The 10,932-nt window shown below is 39.0% G+C and overlaps 1 protein-coding gene across 1 annotated transcript in view; it reads right to left on the bottom strand.

The window, feature by feature from the left end:
- LOC104402112 (solute carrier family 2, facilitated glucose transporter member 9-like) overlaps positions 1–10,932 on the bottom strand; it is a gene marked incomplete at its 3' end in the record, with an annotated part of 53,476 nt that overhangs the window by 17,972 nt on the left and 24,572 nt on the right. The window contains exons 5-6 of the mRNA XM_010009900.1: positions 9,320–9,452; positions 268–455 (exon numbers count right to left, since the gene is read on the bottom strand). Of these exons, the coding sequence (XP_010008202.1) occupies positions 268–455; positions 9,320–9,452 (321 nt within the window). The remainder of the gene's footprint in view (positions 1–267; positions 456–9,319; positions 9,453–10,932) is intronic.

Below are 10,932 nucleotides of genomic sequence, written 5' to 3'. Positions count from 1 at the left end.
TTCATTGCTGATCTGTGCTACCTTTTCATGTAATCCTTCAAAGTTAACACAACATGGTTTCTCTCCCTTTTATTTGTTTAAAAACCCCCAACAAACAATACAGATCTCTGTGGACCTTCCCACAACAAGGTAACAAAATCATCACTAACAAGAAACAGCCAGAAATGGAAGTCGTAGAGGTTGATGAATGGTACAGCATGAACCTTGTATTAAAAAGAAAGAAAGGAGCACCCCAGGAGATGCCATGGCCTGAATAAGGACACTTACAGCATTTAGCCCACAGAGCTGGTAGCAGCCCATGGTGATGACCACGGTAATGACCTGCCATCTCACCGCACGGGTTCTCAGGAGCTGAAGTACCGACACTAACTTGGTGTTTCTTTGGATTCGAGACTCTGCCAAAACTTCCTCTACTTCATGAGACACGTCATCTTTCCCAAGGAAGGTCTGAAACGCTATAAAGAGAGGATATGTACTTTAGGCCAGACGTTTAGCTCTGTGTGCATTTATAACAGGCTTGTTTCATAGAAATGGAAATGTGTCACGAAAATAGGAGACAAGCATGGGCTTCAACTTAAATATTCTTCTGTCAACAATATCTTTCTGCTCTGGGTATAAACGGGCTCATCCCTATAATCAGCCTCAGAAACTGCAACAAGAATATAAATCATTTGGCACCCTACCAGATCTTTCCTTATATTATTTCATATATAATACAGTTGAAGGTCCAGTGCAGAGTCAAAACTCTGTGCAATCTGAAAACAGGGTTTAATAGCAAAGCGGTTCTGGACATTATTGACTTGGCTGCTTCTGCAGCCTAACAATATTGCAAACCCCATTGCTGGAGATAGGTAGCATAAAGAAGTAATAAGATGTAAATACCTATGTAAGTCTGGTAAACCAAGAAAAGGCACATGTGGAAAGAATAGACACCACTCTTCATAATACCTCTTGTTTTTACGAGCATATAGACAAGAATTCACTTTGTCAAGATCATTAATATTAGAAAGGATTACCCAGAGCAGTTCAAGACTTTCTATTTGTCAGCATTGGAGACACAGAAGTGAACTTACCTACAAATGTAAGCAAACAAACTTTGTTTCCCCAGAAAAATGTACCATTTAGTGTTACAGTATTGCACATTGACGACTTCCTGAGATATCTACCACTTGGAACAATAAAAGCTTTCCATCTCACACCTCCTCCAAGAGGTACTACAAAGAGATACCTCCTAATGGAGGTGGTGTATCTTCATGAACCTTGTTTTACAGTTACTGTATATGCTGATGATACATTCACTACAATCTTATGAACATACCCCAGGGGTTGACTTTTTAAGAGATGTTTAAATGCTCATCATCTTGGAATGACTGCAGAGAAACAGTTGCATTACACATAGCCCTGCGACAAGGCTTTGTGACCCAGTAGGATGCTAACTCTAAAAACAATCCTTTACACAGCAGGTCACTTAAACTTGTTATTTTTATTAAGTGAATAAGTTGATTTAGTTCTCCTAAGAGCCAAATAATTTTTTTCTTTTATCCGCACCTTTGCATAGTACTGTCTGTAAATAAATGACCTTCACATTTTTTAGTATGTATACATTCTCCTGGATCACAGAAAGGACTTGGATGGTCAAGAAAGCCTGCAACACTGACTAGCCATGGTTAAAATGACTGGACACCATTTAGGTTTCAAAGTTACAGAACTGTAACTCTTACCCAGTAGATGATAAGGCCAAGCAGTGTCATTTGAATATCGTGAGGGATAGGACACACAAATAAACCTGTGATGTCCTCAGAGCATCCCTCTCCATCCCTTTGGTGAATGCTCAACACTGCACACTGCCTGGCTCTCACTCTGGCAGAGCATGGAACGCTCTCAAGCTCTGGGCCAAGATTTTCAGAGGCAGTTAACACTTCTACTGCATTTTAATGGGCCCTACGTGACTCTGCTTAACAAGAAGGGTGATTTTCTTAAGAGATGAACACTGACCACCTCTGGGTGTTGAGTCAATTCATAACATTAATTTATTCTGATGCTCAGATTCTCTCTGGGGAACAGAGAGGTTGGTATTTTTAAATCTCTCAGAAACAGCATGAGATTTATCTTTTCATGCAGGCCTTACAGCCAGAAATGAGTTAACAAATTCAAACCTCAGAACCCAGAATTTAAGTTGCTGAGTTTCACCCTTGTGCCACTAACCATTTATTATTAAATGACATGCTAAACACTCATTAAAATGAGTGTGATGTATTTAAAGAAACTGATAAGAAATGTAAAATTAGAACAATGTGTGTCTATGGTATTTTAAAGTCCATGTCTCGTGTTGAAGTTACACTTTCCTCAGTATTATTAGAGCACTGATAAAGAGAAATTCAGGTAAAGATGATACACTTATATCACCATAGTCATCTTAGAAAAGATTCTGGATTTTTAAGCATCTGGTTTATCAGCGTAAATTAGGTCAGTGCACAATTTTCTTTATTTTTCCTGTCCTTAAAATCCTCAGCATTACTTTAGGGCACACAAGTAAAAAATATATGTGCAGTCAAGTAAAAAGAAAGCAATCTGTCTTCTCTGCACAAGGGAGTTTGCTGTATTTCTAGAGGGAGCAGGAAGTAAAAAACTGCAATTACCAAAATTACCAAGTGCAAGGCAAAAAAAAACCCCATAGACACCTGCTTTCTTTTTCTCCCCTCTCTGGTATTGGAACCAGAGATGTAACACCGCTAGAAAACTTTGATGGATACTTAAAATTACCAACAAGTCAAGAAGTGCTAAGAAAATGCTATGTTATGCATGCATAGTTTAAGTAGACAACACTCAGTCTTCTTGGAAAAACACATTTCCCTGCTACTCAACACATCTTCAACTTTCTTCTATTAACAGTTTTTTTCAGTACAGTAAGAATCACAATTTTATGCATAATTAATGTCAAAATAAATTCTGCATTAGCAAGGAGATGGAAAAATTCGAAGGTCTTTCAATATGTGATGTTCAATTCTATTCATTTTACATTTTAAACCCCTGCATTACTGGCATTGAGAAGCACAGCAGTTGTTCCTCTCCCCGCTTCAATGACTCAATTCCCTCCATCACTGGCTTTTTCTCTCTATAAGGGAATCTTATTTTCATGTCATGCTCAAAACCATCTAAGGAGTTGTTACATTTCTAGCAATTTTTAGACCTCTCCCAGATTTCTTTTTAATTCCCTTGGATCTGAGGTCCTAGATGCTCAGCTTTCAAATGTCAGGATACTGCCTTTATAAACAACAGAAGAAGTGGATGGTCCCAGTCAAAGGGAAAGGAGCTACAAAGCCCTTCCATTGGCACCACCAGTTTTTATTCATCTCAGCTAAGTGAAAGCAAAATGTCTGAAACTGGTTCAAAGGTCTGGACAAAATCAGTTGGTACTGTCTTTAAAACCAATCAGGCCTTTAAATTAGTGAAGATGGACATCCAAGAACTCAACTACATGGGGAATTACTAATTCCTTTTCCACTATAGTAGTTTCAGGACTGTGCAAAGAATTCAGTTGTTATTGTAAAGGCTGAATTAGCATGTAAACTTTGAGAAGACATTTTAAAGGATCAAAATGATATTGTGTGGTTTACAGATAATAGAGTCAGCCCCAGGCAAAAGGAGGAAAAAAAAGAGAGAAGTTGTCACAGGTAGTAGTTTGGGCTTATGCCTTCAAAAACAAAATGAAATGAAAAACCTCATGTTTCACTTTATTGATGATTGAGTATATTAAACCCAGGTCTTTAACACAAAGGTTTGCCTAAGCTCTGCTTAAAGAGCATCTTATTTCGCCACAGTGGTAGACAGAATACTGGGCTGGAATGGACCCGGTCAGGTATCTCCTACTGATGCTGGCTGCTGTTTCTGAGCAATGGTAGGTATATGAGGTGCATCACTCTTTGCCTCAGGACTTGAAAAAGTTCACCCAATTTCAATGCTTTTGAACTGGATGTGTAGTAACTTCTCTGTAGTAACTTCATGTCAACACAAAAATACTTCGCAAAGTGAATAAACAGTTATTTTTGTATACCACTAATTTTATTAGAGCACTGAATAGCCAGAAGAATAATTTAGATGTACCTTGCTAAAAAAGATTTAAATAGTCATTTAAATTTATCAAAATATTAATTAACTACTAACATATAGCATTGCAAGATTTAAGAATAAATCTCAAATTTGCTATTCAATTCAGTAAATATAACTGCAAGCAAAAGACTAGGCTTTTCTCATGAGTCAGCTCCTTCTCCTTCCAAGTAAGGAGCACACCAATCTTTGGTGAGTTATGATCCAGCCTGGGATTACATGTTCACCTGTTCTCATGTCTGGTTTCACAGATCATCAATACAAAATAGGCCTTTTCTGGTTTACTTGAAACTAGCCAAGATGTGCACTTAAAATGAAATACTCACATGGGATCCTAAAATAACCCAAGAATTGCTAAAACAAGTTATGCCAAATGTCCAGCAAACCCAGTCTTCTTTGTAAAAGACAGGAAGTTTAAGAAAAGTTTAAAAACAGAACAGACACACCATGATCACTCCAGCTTTTGGCAGTCAGCAACCATCTGAGATGGAGCCTCTACCATAAGCCAGCAAGTGTAGTAGTCTTGGCTTTCTCTTCCTTTCCAATAAACATAGCTTAAAATGTTTAAAGACATACAAGAAACCCCACAGATAACAAGGACATATTTTGCTGGTCAGTTAAATCACTGGATTTACAGCAATTTCTTCCTGCCACAACTTTGGCTTTAACATCTCTGCTGTCCATGTGAGGCCCATGAAGGGCTTTTAAGAAAGCAGGTAGCTAATTTTGTACAATCACAAATGACCTCACTGTTTTATCACATGAAAAGGTATAAGCTCTAAGCCATCTTTCTAAGAATTAAAACCTACACTTTTCGCTATACCTGTTGTAATGCTCCTTTCATCACCACGGGAGTTTTAATGCATGAGTGAACACACTAGATGAACAGATATTGTATGTCACCAACAGATGTTACTGTGACATTTTATCTAAGTTATTTGACCCTTAAGACATCATAATATTCTTGTTCTCTGGCAAGCTGGGATGCCAACTCAATTCCATCACTGATTTACATGAACTGCTACTGTAGCAGCATCAAAAATGCAGGTTTCCGCCTTGTAACAGTATTCTTTAAGAGACACATCAACCCTCCAACTGAAAGTGTTTTTAACCAATGTTGCTAGTCATAAAAGTGTTCTGTCTTACCATGCTACTGCTCCTGTTTTCATTTATACTGCAGCATTGCCACAGTCACAGATCAGGGGTCCACTTGGCATGCAACTAATCTCATGTCAAATTCCTGTGCTAGAGCTTGGATGGCAATCTGCCTGATGTAATTATAGCAGCAGGTTTTTCTTTTTCTTCATGTTTCTAGACCTGTTATTCTTCATTCCCACTTCTCTCTAGCAACTGAATAATGATCTCCTTCCAAAGTCCTTCTCCTCAACCATTAAAATACCCATTTCTCCTCTGCTGTCTGGTGAACATTACGAAGAAGGATCACACCAGTTAAATACTAGCCATTTTTCTCCCTTCTCTTCTTATCAAGAGAGGAGAATGTTAGTTATTGGACCTGGGAGAGGAGCTGGCATGATTCTACCCTCTGCCCATTACCAGACCTTTAGCTTTTTAAGCAAAGTGGGTTTAGAGATTGTGCTGTTGGTCCAGTCAACTATTCTTACCCCACAACACATAAATCAGTTCTCCCACATTCAGCAGTGAGACAGGAATATGGGACACAGCTCAGCTCCTGTTGGGGTCAGGCAGGGAGTCAGGATGGTGACCTCCAGCAAGACAAGCAGAACTGTGAGCACTGCTTTTGGCAGCCATGGTGTCCATACAGCTGATCAGCCAGACATTGGCTCAGCCACCCACAGTGTGCACTGTGTGCACTGCTAGAAAGGGGAAAGCAGGGAACTGTGCAAATACCCATTAATGGAGCTCAGGAGACATCACTTATCTGAGGCCTCACTACTCCTGGGCTCATGGAGTAGCTTCTCTCATGGTGGTGTGGCTTACATTCACACATGATGCCTGCCTGCCTAACCTTATCCCTTCTCTTTTGACATCACTTACACAACACATTTCATTCCTTCTCCCTCTTTCAGTCTCTTATTTGCCACTTAAAGACATCTTGCTCTTTTATACCTTTGCCAAAAAATCATAGGATCATTGAATAGTTTGGGTTGGAAGGGACCTCTAAAGATTATCTAGTTCCAACCCCAGTGCCATGGGCAGGGACACCTTCCATTAGGGAATGAGAATGAGGCCATCTGTATTTTGGTAGTTATATTCTGGTTATCTCCTGAGGACAGAAGAAAGGGAGAGCACAAATGCATGAGCAGAACTTAGTGGAGAATCAATGACCTACATTAACCTGCTGGATTTTTATTGCTTTAAAACATTAATTAGGGAGATTAATGTTGTCATCTCCATTTTAGAAGCTTTCACGTACATTTTAGGGTATTTCACAAAGACTGAGGTATTCATCTGCCTGACATACAATGGACCTTTCACAAATAACAGTTTTATATTTCACCATTAAGATACAATCCACAGTGAAATGTATATTTGCATGAATAGCCTTGATCCATTAAGGGAAAGAAAATGGATTTAGCCAGAAGAGAGACTTCTCATTTCTGATATTAATACGCAGATTTAACCTAAGAGGTAAATAATTCAAAAACATTACTGTGGTCATCATTAAATTGGAGAATACCATGTTGTCATTACATGGCTTACAAGCAGTGGGGTTTTAAATAACCCACAAACTCCTCTGGTCTCCCTTATACTAAGACTTTTTCTCCCCCATTTCTGCTGATAATGCTAATATCCAGATGATTTTTCCTGATTGTTGATTCAGCTATTTATGCTCCCATTCAGTGAGTCCCCCTCCCAACCTGTTTTTGTTATTCCACTGCATTACTCCAGGTACACTCCTCCAAAGAGGGGTGATTTGAAAGGCAGTGCAATGACAGGGAAATTGCTTGTGTTCCTAACATGCTTCATAAGAAGGCATCTAGACACTTTATAACACAGAAGTGTAAGACAATATGATTTATGCTGCCTTACAGGTGGATTTTATGAATTCCAAAATGATAACTAAGAACCATTCTTACCTATTTGGCAGCTGATATCCTACAGGCTGCCTTGCCTGTGCAACAAGGTAGTTGATTCTGGAAGCATGGCAGCTTGATAGGAAAGGGAGGAAAATTCAGGGGAATGTATACACTTCACTGCCCTATGGTCCTTTGCAAACATCTGCCTAGAAACATCAGTCCCTAGCTGTTTTGAAAGCACTGAAGATGACACTCGAAATGAATTTCACTGTGTACTACAACATATCTCAGTATTACTGTTTTCTTTTAGAATTTTAGAATCAGGTCAAAAAGCTTCTAGTGATAAACAGTTACTTTGATTTTTTTTATACCAGCCTCCTCTTTTTTAATTAGAGTATCTAAATTTATAGTCTTTAAGGTGGCTCATGAAAGCCACCTTCTCATAATCAGAAAGGCAACTGCTAAAGCTTATTTCCCTTCAACGACCAAATTAAAAGTGAGTAACTTTGCTCTCCTCATGTTTTCTACTCCAAACCCCACCTCCAATGTTTCTAGATTAGCTTTCAAATCATTTGCAGAATACATCCCAGACTGCAGTTGGCCCAGTACCAACAGTAAATGCTGAGAATTTCAAGGCAGGTGGTGTTACTTTATTGCCAGTTTTTTACAATCTTTAAACTCTGTGTATCAGAGGTCCATCTTCACTGACAGTGCTGAGATTTCCAGCTACTGTGGCAGGATTTCCAATAGATCCCTACCACAAGTGTGACATTATGCAGTAGCATTGCAGATGTGGACTCTTCGCCAGCCACAGCTCTGGAAATATATCTACAATTTTATCAGGTAGAAATGAGCCAGTTTTAAATTGGCACCCAAGGCATGGAAGAATCCCAGCCCAGCTGTGGTGCTGCAGAGGTTACTACTACTGTTGAGTAGTAGTAGAGTCAGCCCCAGGCTGCTCACTGCTGTGTCCTTTCTGGTGCTCTGACCATGTCTGGCAGGCAAACCCTTTCCTTCACTGTCCCTGGAAAAGCTGTTCTCTGCCTCACCAAATCTCTGCTGACTCTGTAAAGCTGAAGAGTTCTCCCCAAAACCTTGTTGCTTTTGTGCCTTTTCATTAACACTGAACTGTGTCGCTAAATGCCGGAGGCTCCAGCGTTTACAGAATTCTTCATTCAACAACTGAGAGAACATGGAAGTCTCTTCACTAGTGTGCCATTTCTATTCCAGAGTGCTCATCAGAACACAAAAGGGCAATTTTTAATTTCATAGTAGAAGAAACTGGATAGAGTGATTTGCATTAATTTCATGCTCAAAGATTATTAAATATAAGTTGTGGGGACTGATTCTCACTTTGCAAGCAATCCTGCAACCAACTAAGTGACCGAAAATGTTAAGGGTTATATTCAAATGAAGTTTTTAGGAATAATTTTTAAAGCACAGTTATGTTCTGCAAACATTGATAATATAGTAAGACTCCTTCCTTCTTTGTACATTCCTATTTTTAATGTGTCTCTATAATAAGCAAAAACAAACTTTCAACATTTTCTCATCCATAACAGCGTGAGATATTGGAACTTACAACTGACCGTAGTAATTTTACTGGGGTAGAGCATACAACAGCTGTGCTCACACAAACGAATCCTTTTATATATAGAACCTAAAGTAAGAACAAAATATTCTGCTCTGTGTCTATGAAACTGAAGCAAGCTATATGGAATCACTTGAAATTTTCAGTTGTATAGGTGTATGAGGTTTTTATTAGATCTACAAAGGTTATTGAGTTACAGAAGAACAGGTTCAAGCACAGTGACTGCTGAAAACACTCCAGCAGCAGATCCAGTGTTTTTGTTAACCAAACTGCAAAGACTGTAGATAAGGGATAATCATGAAGACAGAAACCACTTTTCACTCCCAAATGAAATCACTTTTCACTCCCTGCAGATAGTGGCTGACGCACAACAGCAGGATGATTTGGTTAGGTTTGTATCACCATGCACAATGCTATATAGATTAGTTCATTGTGGAATTTGATTTATAGAAGATTCAAATCAACAACATTTACACACACAAACGAAAAAGATGAGGGAAAATAATTGTCAAGAAAATCTCTCTTATTTGAATATCCTGCTTTTACTGTGATACTAGGATTACTTTCCTGCCTGCATCCCTACAATAATCACCCTTGGTTGCAAGAAAGTAACACATCATACCTTTTTCTGCCTTGCTTGTGTTATGTTTTTCAAGTAGGAGGTAACGAGGACTTTCAGGAAGAAAAGGCAGAATCACAACTTGTATCAGTGAAGGAACAATGATTGCTCCAAATAAATAAGGCCACCGAGATTCCTGCAAACAGATGCAACCATAAGTCAGAAATATTGTCCCATTGTGATACTAGGAAGAAAAATAGCCTTGATGGGAAGCACTGTAACTTTCCATCGTTCAACATATTGTGTCAGTGAGCAGAGTTTTGTCTTCTGCCTGAGCTAAGTAAGCAGTTTTAACACTTCCTCCTCAGATCGTCTTACTCAAGGGCCAAGGAAGACAGAAATCAAGCCATCAACTGACTGAGAATAAGAAGAGCGACACAGGGAAGCTGGAAAACAGCAATACATAGCATATTTTTCCTTTCCTTCAACATCAACATCTATACATGTAAAAAGGTGAGATATATATTCGAATACATATTCTACAAGTCATCCCCACTCACAGTAGCATCACCCATTAGCTTTAAGAGCCAGTACAACACTATCTGCATAAAGTTACATATACGTGTATGTTTTCTCTTAGTCTAACTGATCTAAAATATATATATATATATATACATGCACACACAAAAAGACTAAGCCAAGTATATAATAGTCATAGTATGGGTAAAATCCTGATAACACTTCAGCTAAGCTACAGTTTAACATTTTTATGGTTCTTGGTGTAATGCAGGCAGTGACCGTTCAGCAATTCACAGCTGCTGGGAATGAACCAAGTTGTTCTGAGGTCTCTTCTACTTGGCAAAACACATTTGCCTCACAGATACAACTAACACATAGTTGGGCAGTTTTCGTTTCCGTTCAGAAAAGAAGACATAAGGTGACATATACGGTTCAACACAATTACAGTGAAACACAGCTATATAAATTAGCAAGAGAAAAGATATCTGGCTAACTGATGCAAGGTTATCTCTATGAATGTTTTCTCTTGAAGCAGGATTCCACCCCTTAAGCTGGCTTCCATGCTAATTTAAGTATATTTAAGTTTCACCTATCCTGTCCTAAATCACAGCACCTTAAATAAGTCCTTTGGTTTTATGGTAGTGCGACTAAGAATAATACATTATAGTGTTTCCCACACTGAATTAGCTAACCTAGCTCAGATGTTCAAATGAAACACTGAGGGCCCTGTTCCCAAGTCCATCAAAGAGAAAGTGATTTTTCTATTGCCTTGCAAGTGATCTGCTGGAAGTCTCCAGCAAGGACCTGAAACACAAGAGCCATCTGCAGCATCCCCACTAATGCAAAGCCCCAGTGACCCCTCTCTGGCAAGTCTCCCATACAGAAGCCAGGCAGTTTTAACCTGTCAGAGCCCCACTGCTGTGCAGGTGAAGAACATGATGAGCTGCATTATCCAGCACTAGTTATACAAACCTACTCAGCTGCTAGCAGATTTCAGATACAACTTGACTTTGATAATTTTCTTTGAAATCAACTGAAAGAAAGTTGTTAACATCCTCAAATGGATTCATCATTTGAAATCAGCTATAGAGGGTGACCTGAGCAAAGCTTTTTCAGGGAAAGGCTGGGAAATGCAGTAGAGAATTTACCTACCTCTC

The sequence above is a fragment of the Nestor notabilis genome, unplaced genomic scaffold, assembly GCF_000696875.1.
Source record: "Nestor notabilis isolate BGI_N333 unplaced genomic scaffold, ASM69687v1 scaffold13012, whole genome shotgun sequence".
Classification (NCBI taxonomy): domain Eukaryota; kingdom Metazoa; phylum Chordata; class Aves; order Psittaciformes; family Psittacidae; genus Nestor; species Nestor notabilis.
Note: the sequence above shows the minus strand (reverse complement) of the source record. Positions and strands in the feature narration are given on the sequence as shown.